This window comes from Melozone crissalis, unplaced genomic scaffold (genome assembly GCF_028551555.1).
Source record: "Melozone crissalis strain CALT ecotype California unplaced genomic scaffold, PUWL_Pcris_2 ptg000006l_1, whole genome shotgun sequence".
Classification (NCBI taxonomy): domain Eukaryota; kingdom Metazoa; phylum Chordata; class Aves; order Passeriformes; family Passerellidae; genus Melozone; species Melozone crissalis.
Genome location: NW_026535784.1, coordinates 13,804,020 through 13,826,862, shown reverse-complemented (window position 1 = coordinate 13,826,862; position 22,843 = coordinate 13,804,020). Strand labels below are relative to the sequence as shown.

General features: G+C 40.7%; 1 protein-coding gene and 1 non-coding gene across 5 annotated transcripts in view; both read right to left on the bottom strand.

The window, feature by feature from the left end:
* Positions 1 to 374: 374 nt before the first annotated feature.
* NSD2 (nuclear receptor binding SET domain protein 2) overlaps positions 375 to 22,843 on the bottom strand; it is a 74,526-nt gene continuing 52,057 nt past the window's right edge. For all 4 annotated transcript variants that reach the window (XM_054295696.1, XM_054295693.1, XM_054295695.1 and 1 more), the window contains 13 exons: positions 15,634 to 15,765; positions 14,468 to 14,591; positions 13,260 to 13,460; positions 12,401 to 12,580; positions 11,190 to 11,346; positions 10,252 to 10,457; positions 9,681 to 9,784; positions 9,196 to 9,465; positions 8,986 to 9,102; positions 7,103 to 7,244; positions 6,328 to 6,434; positions 4,886 to 5,090; positions 375 to 3,990 (listed from right to left, as the gene is read on the bottom strand). In XM_054295696.1, coding sequence (XP_054151671.1) covers positions 3,725 to 3,990; positions 4,886 to 5,090; positions 6,328 to 6,434; positions 7,103 to 7,244; positions 8,986 to 9,102; positions 9,196 to 9,465; positions 9,681 to 9,784; positions 10,252 to 10,457; positions 11,190 to 11,346; positions 12,401 to 12,580; positions 13,260 to 13,460; positions 14,468 to 14,591; positions 15,634 to 15,765 — 2,211 coding nt within the window. In that variant the 3' untranslated portion in view covers positions 375 to 3,724. The remainder of the gene's footprint in view (positions 3,991 to 4,885; positions 5,091 to 6,327; positions 6,435 to 7,102; positions 7,245 to 8,985; positions 9,103 to 9,195; positions 9,466 to 9,680; positions 9,785 to 10,251; positions 10,458 to 11,189; positions 11,347 to 12,400; positions 12,581 to 13,259; positions 13,461 to 14,467; positions 14,592 to 15,633; positions 15,766 to 22,843) is intronic.
* Positions 7,393 to 7,521, bottom strand: LOC128950976 (small Cajal body-specific RNA 23). Its single transcript, XR_008484412.1, has one exon. It is a non-coding gene; the product is annotated as a small Cajal body-specific RNA 23 (non-coding RNA).

The following is a 22,843-nucleotide window of genomic DNA, read 5'->3' as shown; positions in this document are numbered from 1 at the left end:
GGCTGGGCTGGGTAGCCCCAGCTCAGCGGCACAAAAGCCAAAAATCATGAGCAACAGAGAGCAGCACTGGAAAAACTGGATTGCAAGAAATGTCAGCAGTTCTGTGACAAGCAAGAGTGTGAAAACAAGCCACAGCACAATCATTATCACCTCTGAGGAAGCATAAAAACAGCATTTCCAGTGCATCTCTTATGTAGGCCTGAAATGCACGTTTTCCCTATGAGAGAACAAAGCCCTCACTGCCAAACCATGCTTGCTCAGGATGTATCAATTCCACTTTTTTCTTACAAGGAAAAAAAAAAAGTGCCAAAGTAAGTATATAGAGCTGTTTTACAAAAGAGACTTAGCAACTTCTTAAATAACTAGGAATAAAATTCAACATTTAATAAGACATTGAAGTTCCTCAAGCAGTCAGACATGGAATAATGAGACTCAACAATGTGGAAAAATCCCATTAATATGTCTTTCAAGATATTTTGCTTTTCCAAGTAATTCAAATAAAAAACCTCCTAAAACCTGACCATGAACACAAAGCTATTGAACAAAACAGACATTTACTCTGATTACTTTTCCTAGGCTGTATGAAAATACATCTAACATACTCAACTGAAAATTGTTTCCATGCTTGCTCATGTGATAAAAGAACAACAAATTCTGAAATTGGCTGTCATGTATCAGCTTTTGCTAAAAAAGAAAGACATTTTGCTACTTTGATGGGCAAGACACAAAGAACATCATTTAAGGCCACATAATATGCCACAGTTAATGTTGTTTAGATTAATTTATAGCAGAAAATCCTTCAAGTTGCTGAATGCTAAAAAGTACTGAGTTGCATCACGAGAAAGCTCAAGTCTTAAGGATTGTTTTACCTTGGATTTGAACAGAGGGAGAAGGAAAACAGTGTCACAACTTTTCTTCTGTCTTCTTTGTTAAACATAACTTCAGCCTGTTTTCCCAGGCTGCAGAGCAAAGGTACAGAAGCCTTCATTACAATGCACCTAAACCCCACCTGTCCTGGGACAGGAACCAAAACTCTCCCAGATCACACCTGAGTGCCTGAGCTGAGCCAGGGGGTATCAGGGAGAGAGAACTGGATCCATGTTCCTGCTCAGGAAGGAATTCCCAGAACTCCCAAGTGCCCTCCTGGCCTGCAGCCCCAGGGATGCAGAGTCCCAGGGCCCAGGGCAGGGAGAGGTAGAAGAAGCAGAAGGACAAACAGCCCCTGGCTGAGATGTGTTTGTGTGAACAGTCCCTCTGTCCCCACAGACAGACAGACAGACAGACAGACAGACAGAAGGGGTGTCCCTGCTGCATCCTGCTGTGCTGGATGTGCTGGGGAGCCCCCTGAGAGCCCAGGGCTGCTGGCACTGCAGGCTGTGCCTTCTGCAAGTGGGGATCTGCCTCTTGGGACCTGGGGCATCACAGTTCCACAGTGACAGAGCTGTTACACATGGAGAGGAAATAGAAACAAAACAACTGAAAAAAAAAAAAGTTAACAAATTATGAAAGCAATGGAATGTAAAGGAAAAAATTTATAATAACTTATTGAAAGGTATTCTTACAAAGCCTTCCTTACATCGTATGGTGTTCAAAGAATGGTCCCAATGACATCCAATTCCTTCATTTTGTTTTAAAGCAATGAGGAAAATATTTCTGCTTTACTACCTGACCTCATTTTCCTTCCCTTGAAACCCATTGTTAAAGAAACATCCATAATATAATTTTTTTGGTTTTGATTTTATGCACAGGAGTGTTCTTCAGCCCCATGGCAGAGAAAAAGTTTCCCTCAAAATCAATTAAAGAATCTTGAATTTTAACTTGAGTGCAAGGCTTGGCATATCATGTAAAAAAATGCAAACATGTAACACTTCCCCTGATTTCGAACTCTGCTATTTCTTCAAAATAATTAAAAAAAAAATTAACTTTCCAACAGTGTTTATAAAAACTGATTCAAAAAACAAAGCATTTTGGTCACAAAACAGAAACCAAAGTGTTCATCATAGGGCAATGCAACATTTATAACCTCTTTCAATTAATATCTTCTAATAAAACCGGACTTTTTACATGTTGGGAATAAATGGGGGTTTTGGCAATTCCAAGAACTAAATCAAATCCTGAAGAAATACCTTGGGAAAAAAACCCATACACTTCCATGATACAGCAAGGCTTCATTTTCAAAAGGGCTACACAGAGTTCCTGCACTATGAAGGGCAAACTAAGCTAGAACATACACAAATGGCTCAGTGGACATGGAGGTGCTTATGGAGGGTGGGTCACAATGGCAAAAATCAAAATGTGCTTGGGATGCTGCCTGATCACACACCAAGGATGTGCACTGGGAGGAAAACTGGCACAGATGTTTCTCTTTACTGTTTTTTCCTAGTTCCAGTATTATCTCTGTCAATAAGTGTTGTATGTTCACTGTGAGTCACCCATGCTAATGGGGGTGAGGAATTCAAAACAGTTTTGCTGACACAACACAGCTGTGACAGGATAGTCAAGAGCAGAGCTCCTAGAAATGTAACAAAAAAAATTAGTCTGTCAAGTAGCCATTTTTGTAGAAACTTTATGCAAAGGAACAGAGTAAGGCTACATTTCAAAATTTAGCATCAAAATTCTTACACACTGCTTCAAAAATCTATTTTCCTTTTGTTTTGAATTTAGTTTTTGAACTTCAATCAAGTTTCGCTTTCTGTTTCATTCGTGGGAGTGATTTTGTTCCTTGTTGGGCATTTCTTGCATTATCACAAAGTTGAAATACTGGGACTCCAAGCATTCCAAAGGAAAGTTTGCCTCTGCATTTTACCTCCCATTGAGAAAAAAAAACCCCAAACAACTATTTTTTTCCAAGTAATAGCTTTTGAAAGGTTTCCTTTTATTACGACAGAAAAATCCTAAAGTACTGGGCCTAGATTGGAAGACAATATCCCTTTAAGTCCTGGGACTAGACTGCAAAACAATATCCCTTTAAGCCCAGACCTGCATAGCTCTGCAAGATCAAGTAACTTCATATTTTGCTGGGATGAACTACAGGAAAAAACAGTATAGAAAAAAATCTCTTACAAAGTCAGAGTCCTCCTCTCTGGTACAGGGTGTGCCTTTCCCACCATGCACCACATTTCTTGGTGGAAGGATATTTATGGTCATGATTGCTTAAGAATAATTTTTGAAGAGCACAAACCACTTGCTGTGAGTGTGGCTGTAGTGAGGGACACACCTGGGTCAGGACTGGCATTCAAGCACCTGCTCAGAAACACACAAGGCAAGCAAATCTCATTGGGACCACAGACCAAGCCATTTCTTACTCAAAAGGACTTGAGAACTAACAACTTCTTTCAAGGATATACTATTTTAAACATCTGTTGGTTGACAAATACTATCTCAAAAAACTATGTTTACGCCTACCTGGTTTGATTTTAACCTACCTCCAACCAAGTATTTTGGAGGGAACATTTTACATTCGTAACAATTCAAGTGTAACTGTAATGCTGAGTAATAAGTTTGGTTTGTCCTGAAGTTTGCTGAACTATGCAGTTCGTTATCAGTGCAGAAGCAGCAGAAGACTGCTGTGGTTGGCTCAGTGGATTTATAAAAAAAACAAAACAAAAAAATTCCCCCCCCACATTGTAACCTTTACAGAATATACGTAAAATTGTGTCCTTCCCTGGTCATATTCACAACTTATCTACAAGATAGTGTTAGCAGTAGAAACTGCAGTCCATGACTATTTGCATTCAGCTCTCATCCATCTGTTCCTCTTTCTCCTGGGCTTGAACTTGTTCAGTTTTTTGCGGGGTTTCTCAGTCTTCTGCGTTTCCACAGAATCCACCCCAAGAACGTGTTCAGAGCAGCATAACTGTCCATTCAAGGTGGAATTTAGCACTGTCCTGTCTTGGTGCTCCTTGCAGAAAGAGTTTGGGCAGAAGTGGCAGAAAGAAACAGAAGGTTTGCCACAAACATCACAGTGGTGCCAAGGACACTCCCACTTCCCTGCAATCAAAACCAAAGAGCCCATTAGTGGGGAGTAAAACACGGCATCATCTCCTCAAGGGGTTTTGTGTTGGAGCAGCTGAACAAGGCACAGCTTTCCTGACAAAGCAAATGATAGCAACTACCAGGGCTGATCTCAACACCCAGAATGACACATCTTACTTGTAAAGCTCAGCTGGCAGCTGCAAGGAGCAGACTTGACACACTCTCATTCAAACACAGCAGTCAGCTCCAGCTAGAAGAATGACTCAGGCTTCACTCAGTAGCATTTTACAGAACTTGCAGGCTGGCAGAGCATCCAAACATCCAGTCAGCTGCTGCCCCCTCTTACTGCAGTCCCCTGTCTGTTGCCAGTCTTGCTCAGGAATGACTGGTGTCCTTCCCTTACAGCTGCTCTTTTGCCCCAGCATACCTTACCAGTTCTTGTTTTACTTGTTTCTGGGATAACAGGCTTTGCCTGCTTCCCTTCCTCATATCTCACCTGCCATGGCTGACTGGAACCAGGTAACTCCTGTGATATCTGGAACTGCAACCTGATGTCTGCTGCTCTTAATTTCCCTACTTGCCTTCCTTCAGAAGCTGCTGATGCTCTTCTGGCTTGAACTCAAAGGGCTTCATGCATTTCTCAGACAGAATCAACTGTCCTATGGCAGGGCCATGGTGCTCCTACCAGGTGATGTGCACAATTACCTACATCTGTAAAAGAAGTGCCTCAATTTGCCAGAGAGGCAGGAGGAGGCCACCATTTTGTCTTCAAATCCAAGAGGAGCTGCTCCACATGATGCACAAGTGAAATTCCTGCCATACAAACCCAATGTTTACAGGATGACACCCCTGACAAGGCTGCAGTAACTGAGGTACCTGCACAAGTTATTTATACAAGTGTAAGACTCACCAAAAGGACGTTTCACCAAACCAAGGCAGGAGAGATGATAAGCTTTAGTACAAGATTTCCTGTCACACAGCACCAGCTGGCCTCCATCACCACAACGAAAACAATCATCTTCAGATTCTTTCTTCCCTTCATTTTTCGTTCTGCGTCTCCGTGTTCTCTTTTTGGTCTTTTTGCCTTTTTCTTCTGAGGCATTAGTGGAAGAATTCTAAAAGAGTAAGATACAAATCTGTAAATGCCAGTTTTGCAAAGGAAAAATATTACACAACCCTGCCAAGCTGTTGGCACACCTGGCAGACTGTGCACACAGCCAAGAGCCTGACTTGGGGCAGACCTGCCCAGTGCCTCACTCTACTGATCTGTGCTCACAAAAACCTACACTGACCCTTGAGAAAAGTCATCCTGAAACCAGACCTTCTCCCTACAGAACCTTCCTACTGAAAAAAAACCTTCATTTTCTTGTCACTGACAAAAGGTCTTCCAATTTCCAGTCTAATCTACTTGTGGCTAATTTACCCTCATTATGTACTTGCACCACCAATCACTTCAATATCCATTCTTCTCTTCCAGTTGTGAATACTCATGCTGGAATTACTAAAACCTGTCCCCAGTTTTCTTTGAGGACCAGACAGCAGAACTTCAGGAAATGTAGCTAATGACAGAAAGAATATACCAAACCTTATCCCTATTTCAATCTGACTTCAATTCTGTGCTGCATGCACAGAAACAGCTTTCAAGTGCTGCTTGCACTTTAACTCTCCTTCACCAAATCATAGAAAATGTTGGATGATTTTTCAACATCCCTACCATCATTCCCTCCCTCTCACCCCAGTAATCACTACCTACTTTCTTTTAAATTAGCCCATTCTATCTACCAATGAAGACAGACCCATAAAACTAAACTGTAACACTGAATTTCTTCATGGTTGTCTGTGTAAATGTTCACAGGCTTATGTGAAACCTCATTTAAGTCCACCTCTTAACAAAAACCAGCTGTGTGGATTCTGAAGTCTCTCAGTCCACCCTCTGAAGTGGCTGGTCCTGAGCAGTGTGAAGTGCAGCTTTTCAACATCCACAGGTGGTTCTTGTGCCTTCCCCCACACTCCTATGCCAGCCCTTCAGTAAACTCCATCAATCTCTGCTGGATTACAGATTTCAAACTAACCCAAACAGGATTCATACAGATTATTTCTTGATATACTTTGGTAACTTTCTTCCACTTTCAAAACTCACATTTTTTATTGTTCAGTTCAAATCAATTTTTTAAAATGAATCTTAGCAAAATAATCACACTGTAAGGTTTAAATGGGGGAAATATAAACTAGAATGTCAGAATAATCCCACTGGCCACAGTTAGGCACATTCTTAGTAGTTTAAAGCTTCTACAACCTTCCCCTGACAAGACTGTCAAAATCTCTAGATGTATTACTTGATATATTACTTGCCTTTGGTCTGTCCCCAAGAAATCCACTGCAGTTTGGGGCACCACATTTGCAGACTGTTTTTTCATTGCCCAGACAGTCAAGGTTGTAATTAAAAGTCAGCTCCGTCCCTGAGTGTAAAAAGGACAAGGTAACAAATTTTATCAAAATCATTGCAAACAAATACAGCTGCTGCTATCTGTCTGCTGGTTTGGGACTTGTTTGCTGATATATTGTCATAGGATGTTCCCTCTCTTTACTGCTTATAAGCACTGACAATGAATTAACCAGATGCCCATATGCCATGGTATTTTATGCAATTACATTTTAAAATAAATTTGACTTCACAAAACTGTGCTCGTGTTTGGCCTTCACACATATTATATTCATCCAACTATCCAGCTAGATATAGCTGCAGGTAGATAGGTATGTGTGTGAGCATGTATGCACACAAACCAGAAAACAGATACTTCTAAACAGCCTCCTACATCCACTCCTTAAGTTTTTTATGGTTTTGTTATGCATTTGAGAGCTCCAAAAAACCACAAAGTTGCTAAGAATACTTGCCCTAGAAGCAAGGAACAAAAAGCAGCCATAGGACTCACAACTAAAACACACTAAAAATCTTTCTGATTTTTAGTGATCACAAAGCATCACAAAGATCACAAAGCATCTCCTCTGTGTGCTGAGTCCTCTACAAAAATATTTGCACTGGATCAGTTAAACCATGACTGTCCCACCAGCAAATGCACAGAGTTTAACTGAGAGAATGAAAGCAAAGGCAGCTGAGCTGATGTACCTGCAGGAATGTCACACACAGCAAAGAGCCCCACACGAGTGTCTCCATTCACTGTCCACTTGAGGGTCTCACAGTTTGGTTGGCAGCTGTGGTTCATGAACCGGGAATAGTTTCCTTTGGGGCCAGCATCAATAATTCGGTCCTGGAGAACAAACCAGCAACAAACTGAAGGGTTTTGCTCTCCCCCCCTCACAAAAAACCATAAAAATCATCCATAACTGATTTCAATAGCTGCATTCAGAGCTGACAAGGTGTTGCCACCCAGAGCACACAAGCCAGCTGCTGGTACATGTTGTATTGGAAACTGTAGTGTCCCAATGGCCTGGAATGGGACACTCCCAAAGCAATACTCATGCTCTAGCTCACATTTCCCAGCACCCATCACAGCCACAGGGCAGGATAAGTGTGCTTGTGAGCATTATGGTGGGCATGTTAAGGAACCCCCTTCCCCAGGAAGCTTCAAAAGTCAGACTCAGTACTTTACCATTTACTTGGCATTCATGGAGCTGTGAAGCATTTAAAAGTATGGTACTTTATGGCATTTACCAAATGCATGATTACTTCCAGAGATTACCAGTTTCTCACCAGATTTCTTTCCCCAAATCAGCCTAGTTTAAATGTAAACAAGCTCTTGGCAAGCTAAAACCACCCCATTTCTACATCCCCCAAATATACCAGACATTAACAAAGTAAAACAAAGCTTGAAATTGCCAGAACTGTCTCTTTGCAGAGCTGCTTGAGAAGGCTTTGCTTATTTATGAAGTATTCTTATAGTTTGTTTCTAGCTGATTTTTATAATGCACATGTGTGACTGTCATGTCTATGTGCACACACTTCACTGCACGGGCAGCTCAGCCTCATAATGGCACTGGCAGTTTAGGCAAAATGACAATTTATTAATGACACAAAGAGTCAAATACATGTTCAGTTCAGATGTTTAACACACTGATGTTGTATGTCAATCTAGCAGAGGAGTGAGAAACTTTAAGTGTTCAGAGCAATGTGGTTTCACCATGCTGTGGTGGGAACTCCTGTGCAGAACTCCTCAGTTACAGGACTCAGGGAAACAGTAGATGTGGAAATACAGAGCAAGAGCCTTGGGAAAAAGAATGGTGGTTGGGACTGAAAAAGCTGCAGGAATGGCAGCCAGCTCTTGTTTTTCTCCTAACTAGTTGTCTTGGGACTGAAGCAATATAATACAGATAATCTACAACTCCTGCTGTCCAGGTTCTTCACTTTCTCCTTCTCCCAAGGAAGAAAATACTCAGAGGTGTGCACAGAGGCACAGGTGCTGAATTATTCTGCTGTGTTAATTAATCTGCTGCAATAATTTGCTGTGAATCAATTTGTGGAGTGTTGGCTGGCTACTAACAGAGAGTGCTTTCAGAAAAGAGTTTCTACAAAAGCACAAGCCTAGTTTTGCCATAAACAATGCAAGGGACAGATGGCTACAAAAAAGATTAAATGCCCTATACAGGACACAGCCTCACAATTTTATTCCACATTCTCTCAAGTGAGAATTTTATTGTCTGTTGTTGAAATTTTAGTAAAAGGATTGCAATTCCTTCCACTGTATCCTACTATTTCCCCAAACTTCATTTTAAGACTAGGCAGGTAAGTGCTTTGTACTTACAGGCGCAGGTAAGTACTGTTCTTCATTTCAAGCAACAAAGCACAACCTATAGACCTTAATATGTCATTTATCACATAATACAGAACTAAGGAGATCCATTATGTACATATAGAATGGAGAGAGCAGGCACAGAAGATGCAACGCTGTGAGTATGTGAAAGTGTAGAAAGTCAAAGGTAGCAGAGTGCCCTGCCAAGGTGATCAAAATAAGGTTGTAAGTAAATAATGGCAAAAACCATCAAATACCCTACCTTATCAATAGTAAGCATATAGAAGTGGGTGATGTCATTTTCATGTGCATATTTGATTCTTGCCATACACTCCTCTTCATCAATCAGCTCTCCCACATACTCATTGACAAACTCCCCCTGAAAGACACCAAGGATCACTAGTGAAGTATATCCCAAACCCACCAAGAGCACGGCAGCTCACCCACTCTGCAGGGCAAGAACAATTTCTACCTTTTTGATGTCCCTCTTGGCCACCAGCCCCCAGCCCTTGCCATCAGTTTTGATGATCTTTGTCTCGGGGTACTGGCGCTTGGTGAAGCACTGGTTCTGGCAGCGCTCCCCCGCCGGGCACACCTGCGGGTGGCACTCGTACATCAGCATCCGGTTCAGGCACTCCGAGTCAAAGCCACACGGGTTCTCGTCTGTGGGTTTGCAGTTGCACTTGGGAATCTCAGATATGTCAGCAGTGTAGATCTGCACTTTACCACAAGGTTTGTTCACCTGAAATAGACATTAAAATAGATCAGATATGACTTTAGAGCAGTTAGTTTTATTGAAAAAGTTACACGGTGGTTGCTAATTTGGTTTTGCACCATTCCAATAAAAGCAAAATTTCACCAACTCATGACTGTAAAAGCACAGTTACCATCATTATAACCTGACCCTGTCTCACTGCTCAGCTCAAACCTTTGAGCACCCATTTCCTCAAACTTTACCTTAATATGTTTGTATGGTGGGGGTTTACGTTCACTCTCCTGGGTTTCTTTGGCTTCTCGCTGTAGTTTTATTTCTCGAAATCGAGTTTCAGCTTCTTGCAAAGCTGAAAAAGATTGCAGAATCAACAGAAATGCCATTAAGAGGATTGCTCCCCTCCCCAAACTCACTTGCTCATTCCCTTGTGAGTTAAAACAAAGCACTGTCCTAGTCCCATCATTTAACTGTCTTGCAAACAATGCTCCTGGAGTCTTACTGTTCTTAACAGATGTATTAATTCTACTCTTTCAGTCTCCCAGTCTGAGGGAGTCTGAAAGAGTCTACTTTCTTAATACTTGTTTTAAGCTTTCCAGAAAGTAAAAATCATCAGATAAAGTTCAGTTAGATGCCAGTCTTTTACAAGACATTAAAATAATGTTTTCATGCAAAGACAGTAACAGTGACTGTTGCCCAGGACGCTACAAATTTCTTTAATTCAATATTGTAAAACAAAATTTCAAAACCAAGGCTATGTGGGAAGAAAGCAAAGCATGCATATCCCAGGATTATATTTGTTTACTTTTAGCTGTGTACCATTTTTGAAGACTTTTCCAATTCCTTTGATCCCTTGGTATCTACTCCCTCTGTCTCCCTCCATGTAAGGGAACACCCGTGCTTGGTGGGTCCAATAGTAATCCTTAGAACCAAAGAAAAACACAGGAAATTCTCCGATTTCATGCTTCATTTTCTGGATATTTGGGGGAACGTTTTTCGGATGGCAAACTTCTGCAGGCCACCATCTAGCACAGAAGTACAAATAAAAAAATACAGCATTTTAGTCAAGCTCTTTCTGCAAGAGACAGTTTACAAAATAATTCGAAACAGCAGTAACTGATTGTTATTTCCAAGATCCAAGAGGATTTAAAATTATTTTGTCCCCTCTCTTAGCAGAGAGTGAGAGAAGACTAGAAAAGAAAAGTCTGACACTCAGATCTGTGGGACTTCACCTGCCTGCAAGGTAAGCACACACACAGGACTCCCTGGAGCAAAACCATCATCTTTACAAGACCTGCAAGTATTGTAATTGTCAAAGATCAAGAGAAGGTTGATAACACCTATTAATGTTTCAAGGATAACCCCCAGCTACTTCTGTCTCACTCAGATCTCACCCAAGTGTGGAACATCAACAACCTGAGTGACTGATGTCCCAGCCTGCGAGGGAGTAATTTAGCCGATTACCAGTTACACCAATTTATTGGCAGAGATCTCTGACACAAACAGGGGTTAAAGGCTCCTACACTGGAGGCAGAAGTCAGAAGACTCAAGGAGTCCTGTATGGGTAATGCCTTGGCCTGGAGCAACAGCAAAGCTGCAAATCTTTGAACCTGAAGCTTGCAAGGAGGTGAGGTCCCTAGTTCAGAGAGGAGTCAGAAATCAGTGTGCAGCAAGGCTGGCCTACAGGAGCAACCAGTTGTATGATCCTTACTTAAACATGCCAGTACTGTAAAACAACACAAATTCCTTCATCAGACCTGTAATTTCCCAGTTTAACCCAAATAATATCCTGGAAATGGAGCTTCTTGCCCGCCCTGCAGTCATTGCAGTACCAGCTCCCATCTGGCATTTCGATGTTTAAGCAGTCAGGGTGAAAGGCTGCTGGGCAGGACTCACAGCACAGCAAACTGCCACCTGCACAGACACAGAAAAAAGAAAAAAGGTTGGAAAATATTAAGATCAAAGCATAAGTTTTGCTTTCCAGACAGCTTAGAAATGACACATATGTGGTAGGTTCAGTTAGAAAATAAATGGTTAAAACATGCTGACCCTCAGCAACAAATACACCCATCACTTAGCTGGGCACAGCAGCCAAAAGGTCCTGACTAATCTGAATGCCTGGCAGACTCAGGTTAGTAACACATACAAAATAACAAGCAAGCTGGTGATAAAAATGCCGGAAATATGCACAAATTATAATTACTTTGCTGTACTTTAATGACTACAATATGTTTAATGTAATTTTAATATATATTAACATTTCTATGTAAGAAAAATTGCAACCACAAAATACTTCTCTTATGATTTTGGGGGTTTTTTCCACCCTTGGGGGGCAGAAGTCACAAGGTTGCTAGTTTGTTCCACGAATTATAAAATGGAAAGTTGGCTGCAGCTTAAAAGCTGCTATGCTGCATGTTAATTTGTTAACAAATCAGGTAAAGTTTCACTGCTACAAGTTTAATCAGCACTATGCATTTTGTGGTTGTCAATAAGGAACAGATTTATTGTACAAGATAAAACAAAACACCCTTAATTAGTGGCAACAACTAATACTGATTCAATTTGCAGTCTGCTGCTAAACTAAAAGCAACTCGTAAAATATTTATGGTGTAATATTACATATTAGCAATAAAGAAACACAAAAAGCTTTAGTACATTGAACACAGAGGAAAGAACAGAAAAATACTCATTAGGTGTCTCTTGTAAAGAATTAACCGGGCTTCTGGCTGTTGGCTAAAGCCCAAGTAAAAACATTCTTTAATAAATTATTTCTGAAAAAAAAAGGATATTTAAAACCCTGAAGCAGCATAAGCAAACTTCACATTATAGCACAAGCTAACAAAGCCTAACTTCATATGCCACATTTCTAATGATTTGCTATGAACAGATTAGAACAACAACACTCGAGCTGAAGAACAAAACGCTTTGACTCCACACTTCAGAAGGAGCTCCCTCCCCAGCTGTTTACCTTTGGAGCACACAAAGCACCAGCTGACATTGACATGGGCGTGGTGGCTTTTCCCCTTCATGGCAGTGAAGTGGTTGGTGCAGATGATGCTGTTGGAGGCGATGACGGCGCACCCCGCCGCGATGCAAATGTCCCCGGCGTGGTACGCGACCGGGCAGCGCACGCAGCGCATCATCTTCCCTGCAAAGCACCAACTCACAGGTCACCCTGGGCACAACTGGACACGTGTGGCACAGCACAGCACTGCTGAGGTGCTCTGGGACAAAACTGACTCATCATTTTGGCAAAAAGGAGGTGCTGAGACACCCTATAGACACACACAAAACTGCAGCTGTTGTGTTTTCAATGCTTGTGTATTTGCAACAATACTGACTTTATAAAGGTTTTTTTTACTCCCAATTTAAAGCTTTCATTATGCATATCAGGGTAGACATGAGTCTTTCTGAGTCATGTAATTTTGTCTGCAAATGTTGCCCAAAGCTAAAAACCTGCACAGAATCAAAATGTCTCCATGTTCATTGAGCCTCGCTGCAGTGTTTGTACGTTCTCAGGTCCTGCCCTCAGTGCTTTGCCCCTCTCCTCATCACTTATAGATTCTAGATTTCAGTCTCTCTTGAGAAGAAAACATGGTTAACTATGGTTAACTGAAATTTATTTAAAAAGAGAGCACAAACAAGGTAAATACTAAAGCTGACTAAAACTTACTCTATTTCAACATTTAAAAAAATTCTGAATGAATTGATAGTCCATTTATGCCTAGCAAAACTGCAGCTAGCAGCTCTCAAATGGACACATTCTTTACCTTAACATACCATAAATAAATGAATTCATCAGCCATATAAACATAAAATGAAGCTACCTTTTGAAATTCGTGGATGTGAGGGGTTACTAACATGACAACTGAGGCAGCTGTGGAGAGGACACCGAAAGCCCCTGTTCTCGAAGACAGTGAGATGGAATTTTTTCACACAAGCTTCGTGGTAGAATTTGCCACAGTGAGACACAACACAGCGTTTCACATCTGCCTTTCTCTCCTTACACACGAAACAGGTGTGCACACCTAGTGGCAAAATGATAAACAGAATGTAATATCCAAACACATAAATGCATGAGCGAGGTGTTTAAAATTCATGTCATGTATGAGGGAACTGCTTTTGTGGTATGAGGAGGTTTTTTTCAACAAATCAATTGCATTGCTTGATGCAATCTATTTACTTTAGCTCTTTAGTATTAAATACTGATCTGCTCAGATACAAATAAAATAAAGCAAACCCATTTGCAGTTGAAGCATACACAATAACACCCAAAGACTCACCAATCTGATTTTATGTTTTTATTTATAAGCCTCAGAATGCCAGGACAAGTAGGAGTTTTTAGTTTTCAATTTTTTTTAAACCAATGGAATAGGATGATGGTCTTGTCTGTGGTCTTCTGAAATTTGAAGCAGGACTACAAACCAAAGACAACCATCCTCTAATCATTTTTCCGGACTAGCTGGAACAGTTTTATTTTGAAGCAGTAGTTCCAACAAGGTTTACTGCATGTACTGAAATGAGCTTATGAGCAAGAACACAAATCTTATGTAAAGTTTTGAGATTAAGAACTTCCAAGCAGTTATTACAGGATAAAAAGCAAATTAAATTAATAGCAATAAGGTAGTCTTTTAACAGGAAAAGCAAGACTGATGCAGACACACAAAGGACTGAAAAAGAACTTAAAACGTTTTGTTCACTGCTCTTTTTTCTACAATTTCTTAAGTCACTGTGACAGACTTTAAACCTCATCTCTAACTGTACTCAGAAAGCAAATAATCTGCAGTTATTAAGGCAATGGCATTCTGATTAATTTAGCCACGTTGTAAGAGAGTTCTCACTGAAAACAGGGTGAACTTTGTAAAATGTGGCACACTTAGTGGTACTCTACGAACTCCCACCCTGTCACATCCCAAAAGATAAGTAAGAATTCTCTGAGGATACATACTCTGTCCAGGAGGATATCCTAGATCAATGTATGGGAAAACTATAACTTTTTTTTTTTTTTTTAATTAATAGAAAGGGACAAACTTGCCTGATGTACATTCACTACAAATGAATTTTCCTGCTGGTCTTCCAGAGAGCCCAAGGCAGCTCACATGAAAAGCTCGATAGCAAAGTCCTTCACACAGCAGGAGATCACCTGTTTTTTCACACAGCTTTTACAACACAAAGGCATTGAATGTTAAAGAAAAGTTCATTTGTGGAAAAAAACTGTTTTCTTTATTCCTTTTCATATACTGCTCCTCAAAATATCTTTTCCCATTGTTGAAATAAAATTTAACAAGTGAAAGATAATTTTACAAGCATTGTCACATGCCCTGAATTCAAGTTGAAACAGGTAACAGAATCATTAAACCACTAGAAATATCCCTCTCAGACCATGGTTCAGGAGTAAAATACAACCTGACAGAAAAAAAGGAATAGAAAAAAAAGCTGTAAGAGATATTCCCTGAGCACACTGATGCATCTGAGTAGGGTTGAAAAGCATCCTTCCTTTCCTTTTCCTTGGCAAAAGGGAATCAGTCCAGTTGGCACAATGATACCTCTATGTCTCAGTGGTTAGCTGTGACACATGCATAACTAAAAATGATCCCAACAACAGCGGTGGCAGAATTTAAGGACTACCCAACATTTATAGACAGATACAACCTTATTCCCACTATGTACAAAAAATGGAAACGTAACTGTGTGCCCAGCCTCCCAGAAACAAATTTGATCTGGATTGTGTTATCATTTCATAGCCTAAGAGCCCTTCTAGAGCAGTTTGAGGAAAGGCTTCTGCTTTCAGTGCCTTCCTGCCTGCACAGCACAGCAGGGCAGTGCTGCCATCTCTGCTGCAGGCAGAGCACAAACCCCCCTGGGCTGGGCTTCCTCCTCTGCGCTAACAGAGAAACCAGCAGCTCTCCTGCATCATCTGACCAGTCACCTGGCAACACTCATGTGCTTCTCCTGAGCTACAAATTATGCTTATCTTACAGACCTGGAAACTCAAGCAGAAAGGCCAAGTCATTTACTGGAGGTCAAGAAAAAAATAATTAGGTATTAAGAATCCCATTTACTGCCATGGCAACCTCATCACTAACAGACATCTCAGACACACATGATAAACCTGTTTCTGGCCTAATATTGTCATTTTCGTTTCTAGAAAGACCTTTTCTAGGAAAGCTCAGGAAACACAGCCCAGCTAAGGTCTCTCACCTGACACACATATTCTTTTTTTGTTCCCACTCCTCGCTCAGATTTTTTGGATGATATAGACACTTCAGTCTGAGTCTCATCAGCACTCTCATAGGGGGACTCTGAGCGCTCATCTCCTTGGCCATCAGAGATCTGAAGATTAAACACAGGTGTTAGAGAAAGCAGGCACACATGGGGAGCTTAGCACAGCATCAGAACTGATAGAAGCACACACACTGCAACTCAGACTAGCAGGTTTAGGCACACTCTTCTGGTTTTGTTTTCCCCACCTTCAAAAAAACCACTTTGATTAAAACCAGAATATGCATTTGTGGAAGTCTCATCAGAAGGATTACGCAACAATCCCCCTCACCAGCAGCCAAAACAGAACACCAGAACTTTGCAATATGGCATTTTATTTATACTCAGTTCTAGAATACAGTTAGCAAGAAGTGCCTAGCCATTACACAGGGATATCTTCAAATCCCTCGAATAAAGTCTGAGCATGTGATTTATGAGAGAGCAACAGTCATTTTTTAAAAAGAAACTTGGTAAACTCCAAGCTGCAAAGTCTCTGGCCCTAATATTCTCCAAGGAAATGTGAACAGCACATAGAAGAGAGGAAGAAAAGAACAAGCAGCTCTCAATATGTTTAAGGAACATTATAGTCAACAGTAAAATCAAAATACTACAGAAGATAGCCCTGTTACGGATAAATATCATATAACAGATAAAGATGTAATAAATATGGGGTGTTTTTTAAAACAGCTGGAATTTACTTTAAAAAACCCATCCTAAGTAACATATTTAAAAGAAAATACAGGGTAGTTTTCAGTTCAGTAGAATTTAAGGAGGTTAACAGACATCCTTATCAACCAAGTAATTTGTCTCATCTCACATTACATCAGAAGATGCAGAATTTCATGCTGTTGCCCCCAGATGATACTCAGTGATTTGTGCCTCACTAAGTACATTCTCCAGGAGAAGATCACAATTTGGAATTGAAGAGGAAGCCTTAATTTCTCTTTCAGCTCGTTCTAATGGTTATTCACACATACCATCAACAGCACTGCCTCCTGTTCCTTCTGGGCTGTCTAACTGCAGCTCACAGTTGATGATGCCTTCTCCAGGCATTTCAGCTACATTACAAGTCCCTTGGAAGCATGCTGCAATTAAGCCCGTTCCAATCCTTTTTGTTCCACCCTCTAATTTTCTCCCTAGGGGACTTTTTCCAGCATCGAGAGAGCATTTTAGTGGGGTTTCTCTAAACCTTTTCTGTGCTTTAAAAAGGTTGTTGAAAAATCAAGCATGAGAACTGGAGGCAATAACCCATTACAAGTCTTGCAAGTACCATGTCCAAAGCAAGCCAATATGATACCACTCTTCTCCACTTCTGTTCTGCTGTGCAAGAATCTCCCCAGGTCTCTTCAAAAAAGGACTGAAAGTCACTCTAAGCTGCTGTGCTATTTAAGAGATCATTTCTGCCAATAGCCATTTGCCAGGACAGAGACACCCCACTTTATATGAAGAATTTACTCTGTTTTCAGACACAGAATCTCATATTTATCTACAGTAAACCACCTTTTTCTAAAAATGGCCCAGCTACATGCTGGAGGCAACTACATGCAACCTCCTTATCAACCAATCCATGTAATGTGCAAATTTATCAGAGATTATTGTTTTGAAATCAGAAAGAAAAATCTAAGATCAAACCAGGCCTAGATTTAGTTTTTATAAAATCCCTTTAGAAACCCTGGTTTTGAGTGATTAATTCTCACTGCTGCTGCCAGCTAACTTGCATTCCTTCATTCAACATTTGCTTTCCTTGATCGTGTCTAAATATATTTTGTAAATTGGATCAGACTGACAGTTCTTGGTTGGTTGGTGGGTTTTCCCCCCCACATTACTTACAAGGGTAAAAATTCATTTCCTCTGTGCAAATTCATACTTCCACTTCACCTAGGAAAATTTCTATAAATGGAGTGATTTGGAGATTCTGCCAGACAATTTCATAAGGGGTTAGAAGAAACTGCAGGTAAAATTATTGCTTTGTTCAGACACCTGGAAATCTCTGTCTCCTGGAAGGAGCTGTGAAATAGTGACCTGCAAAATTCTTGCTGGGAAGGGGCAGATAAAGGAAGGCAGCGTGGGAGCACGGCAAAACCACAAACCCAATTTCCCTTATGCTTTAAGTAAACTTACACACATGCTCATTTCTGTTTAAACTATTCCCACAGAAACATTAATTAGTGGCACACTGCTCTAACATTTTTAGGAGCTCATTATGTTCTTGTTTGAACTAGCCAGAATTAGTCATGGTTAGAAAAGAAAAAAGGAAAAATAAGCTGGAAGGTCTTAGATCTGAATTTCTTTTCCACTTAAAAACAAAACAGAACAAAACAAAGCAAAGCAAAACAAGCAGTCTTGCTGTAACCTGACACTGGGCTCCCTACCTTTCCCCTACAAAATACCTTAACCCAGAGAAAACCCATTTGTGAGCACCCCTTGAGTTAACAGTATTCCCAGCAGCAAGAGCCACAGAGCCTGGCCCTTGAGGAAGGTGCTCCTCTTCCCCCAGCTCACTGCTTTTAAAAACAGAGCAGAGAAACAGCACATACCCAGTGATAAATTTATTCAGTTAAGAGAATGAGTCAAAGCAATGTTTCCCAAGATTTTCCTTGGTTTATACACTCTGTTCAACCAAAGGATGCAGACCTCTACATGGAAAGGGAGCCCTATTGGCAGAAGGCAGTTTTTCAGAATCCCCCTAGATATGGGTGACAAGATCCCAGCCATTTGTGAACCTCAGGCTGACATCAATTTTCCTACAGAACTGAGATTTTGCCACCTCAAAGTGAATGCATCAGCCCTTTATTTAAATTAAATGGTTACTGAGCCAAAAAAAGGAACACTGCTGGCAAGAATCAAACCCAACATCACAAATGCAACCACAAAAGCCAAATTCTATCAGCTCATTTCAAGAGAAATCTTGGCAATTTACATCCACCTACAGATTGTTGCCAGGTTTCAAGCACAAATACCAACACATGGAGCATGAACAAAATACCCTCAGTTCATCAACTGAATGGCATCCAGGCTGAGAGTATCTTTCAAAATCTCTCCTTTACAGCTGTCAGGAGTCTCACACACTTTACAAATCAAATGCTCTATTAAGCACCAGTTTTGTGTTACACAGACAAGACCAGATACCTGCTCATGGCTGTCTCAAATGCTGTGAGTCACTCCATGCACAAGCAGCTCAGTGAAACATCCCTGTAAATCATCTTTACTTTGTGACTGTTCATCCTTGCCACCATGAGCAGAGCTTTAACATCCTCTCCAAGAGCCATAATCCACACACAGCTCACACACTTCACTAGCAGATTTTGCAGCTCAGGGCCCTAATGAAGGGGAAGGGTAGCAGATTTCCTGTCATAAGAAGGGGATGCATTTCTTTAAGAAAATTTAAGTGGACCCTTATTTGTATCTTGCAGGAAGTGACACACTGTCTACCAGACATCTTTGAGGAAAGCTCCCTCTATGTAGAGAATTGGAATTCAACACCTCAGCTCCTGCAGTTATCCCAGAATAGCCAATGGAAATGTCAGGGAAGTAAAAGAGCATCTGTTCCCTGAGGCCTGTGGAGAAGAGGCTGAGCCAACCATTCATCCAGTGTTTCTCAGAAATAACTTAGAACCTAAGAGAGGAACAGCATGAGGTGGTTGGGGAAACTGCACTTGTACCCCCAGTAAGCTGTAGCAGCCCTAACAGGTTCTGATTCATCTGGGGGACACTGAGTTTTGCAATTAAAATATGTGTAGATTGAAACAGTCACTAAGTAAAGATGATTTACAAGAAGATTGCTAGAAATCGGCTCATGCTGCCATGACACAGCCACCTCTGCAATGAAACAGTACACTTCTGGGGAAGTTTTTAACAGTTCACACACCAGAGCCCAAAACACAGCCCTCAATACAATCTGGACAGGTTTGGGGGGGGCTTCTTACTTTACTTGTTAAGTCACAAATATACATCTTTCCCTTGTAATCATACCAAAGCTTGTCTTGTCCTTGCTTTTGCAATATAATCCTCCTAGCAAAGAAAATGGTAGATAATTAACTCTTCTGAAATTCAGGCTGCGGTTCAAAGTAATCAACCTTTAGATTAATGGCAAAACATGTTAATTGGCAATTTGTAGCTATTTTATTCTGCTTTACATTTGCAGTAATTTCTTATTTCTCATAAAGGCAAAGGACTGTTTTAAAGAGCATAAATTCAGGGGGGAAAATGCCAAGGCTATTCACTTCAGACTTTAAGCAAGTGCCAAGTTTCTGCACTGAAATTGTACCTGAACTCTGCCATCATCTCCTCTTCAGCAGTTACTGCTGCTGTGACAAGGACACCTTTCCTCTGCTGAAGTGAGGATCAGTGCAAGCACCATCACCTTCACACACTGCACGTCAGTCAGGCTTTCCTTCCCTTTCCCTTCAACCACTGAACATCAACATTATTTTGTGAGAATTTGCCTGTAGAGGCTTTCACACTTCACTGCCTGAACACTGAGCATGAGTGGTATTTCAGAAATCAAATGCAGCTCCTTCTACTGGAAACTCTGCACCTGCATCCGCAAGTGAGAAAAAGGGAGGAAAACAGCCTAAAAACCAATTCATGCTCTTCATGTGGGGCAGGCCAGAATTGACTTCAGGGGTTAGTGAGGCTCCAAATACCATTATTACTCACAGAAATGACCAATTTCCCATCAGGCTCCCAAGGCAATCCTTCCTTTCCCACGTGTCTCAGTCATTATTCACTACTTACACACGTAAAACTCAAAAGGTAACATGTAGGGACACATTACTGCATTTTTCCAAGTTCCCCATAGCTTTATTATTGAAAAAAAATTAACTACTCAGTCAAACTAGGACAAAGTCTTGGCATCTCTGTAAATTCTTTGTGATTAGCATTGTATTTTTACCCTTCAAAAGACAGAAATTGTAGCAATGGGTCATTAAACAACTGGGTTTACTCATGTCAAGGTATTTTGAGCATACATTTTATACCACTACTGTATTTTTGGAACAGTTACTCAGGCCCACAACGGTACAGGGATCAGCATATAAAGCCTTCAAATCCCCCAAAGTATTTTGAATTTTCTTTTGAACTATATGCTAAAATTCCCTGTTCACAATAACCAAAGAAGTGCCTAAGGGATTCTTTCAGACAAATGCCAACCTATTTTTAGAAAGACTATGTAACAATGCGTCTAAAAGCCATCTTCAGCATGAATTCATAACTGAATGAACAGGCTTTGCACACTGCAATATTTGATGTACAAAGCCAGATTACATCAGCAAGCATTGCTGAACACTGGGTAACTGTTTAATTGCTCAGTATAAGGGTGATATTTACTTTTTCTTCCTGCTTCCTGGACTACTTCTGCCTGTTATGTGCAAAAGGGACCTACATGTGCATAGAGATGCAAGGACTGTGGGTAGAATAATGGAGTTTCCTTGGCATGATTATATTGAGTAAATAAGTGTTTGGTTTTCACAGAGGTTGCCAAGCAGGCTTAGAGGAGGAAATGTGTGCAACCCTACACAATAGTTAGAATAAGAAAACACACTAGAGCATTGAGAGGAATTAAACTGAGTCAGCTATGCGCATTTTCTGAGTTTATATGTTTATATTCTTAATTTTGTCTTTTGTCTGAAGCACTCAAAAATGATTAAAGGGTGGTAGGCAGGAAGTCAATTTGACAGAAGACTCTATACAGAGATTTTGTGTACAAAATCACTCCTCAATGTTTTCCTCCTGCAAGACTTCCTCCAGCTGTAACACGAGTCCTGCAGCTGCAAGACTGAGCCTGAGTGAACTGCACAGCTCACTGCACCACCAATTAAAGGTGCAAGGACAAGCACTAACACAGGGAAACATTTCTAACAGTACATCTAAAGCCAGGTCTACTACAATTTTTAAAGCATTTTTTACAACTAGGTACCTGATTCCAGGCTCAGCCACACACCTTGGCAGAAATGCAAGGCAATTCTTCATTCCCTCTGGCTTTTTACAAGGAAGAGTTAAATGCCAGCTGGGATGTACACTCAGCTTGCATATTTCTAGAACCACGTGGGTGAACTTTGCAAATGGTATTGCTCCTTTCACATCTGGCTGAAATATCACTTATTAAAAAAAAAAAGGTAGTGACATATTCTCAGCTGGCATCCAATCATATTGATACAGGATTTAAGCTGTGATAGACTGGAATTTAAAAATTCAAATCATGCTGTGGCTCAAAGGAGCAGATGAAGTCAAATACTGATGTAGACATTTGCTCCACCCACTTGAATTTTTTTCTTTTTTTTCCTCCACTTAAAATTGTGTCCTTCCTTTCAGACAGCTCCAAAATCAGAGTAAATACCAGAGCCAGCAAAATCACTGCTCTGTAATTTCAAAGAAAAAAAGGTTCAGAAATTCTAGGTCTGAAAATAAAGTGCCTGTACTCATGCAATCCAGAGCCTGGGAATTCAGGAAGTTATGACAGTAAGAACAAAAAATTGCAAACATTCTGCTTGATCAGCTGGTGACCTGGCTTATATTAAATGTGCCTTTTGTTTTAGATTTAGGATTAAGTCTTCATTTTCAACAGCTGATCTAAGAAAGCATCCTTGCTGGCTCAGTGTTACCCTAGGAGGTGGGGAGGGGGTCATGGTGTGTATTTTTTCCTTCCCTTGAAGTACTTCCTGGCTAAAGGCTGTCCTGAAGGACCAGCATCAATATTTGCTAAGGCAAAAACTTCTGTCTCATGGAGCAGAATCAAGTCTCAAATACTATTCACTGTGTGTTGGCAATTGCACAATGAACATCAACACTTCTGTGCTCATCAGCTTCCCTGGGACCTCTCTTCTCCTTGATCCAACTCAGACAAGGTTTTCCTGCCATGCTTGAAGGCTCTAAACAAATTTGGAAATTCAGATTGAAGAAGTTGTTAACATTTGAACATCTATGGTGCCTACACTGGAACAGGCTCCAACAGATGCTACTCCACCAGCCACACACCTCTTTAGACTTTTTCAGCTACCAAAGCACAACTTTTGTCCAAAAAAATTTCTTCAAAAAATCACTTGATCAATTCACTCTGTCTAATAAAAGCCCTTTTTGTATTACTCACATCTGCTTGTGTAACAGCCTTCTTAAGCCTTAAGAATACAAGCTTTGGTCTTAGTCATTCAAG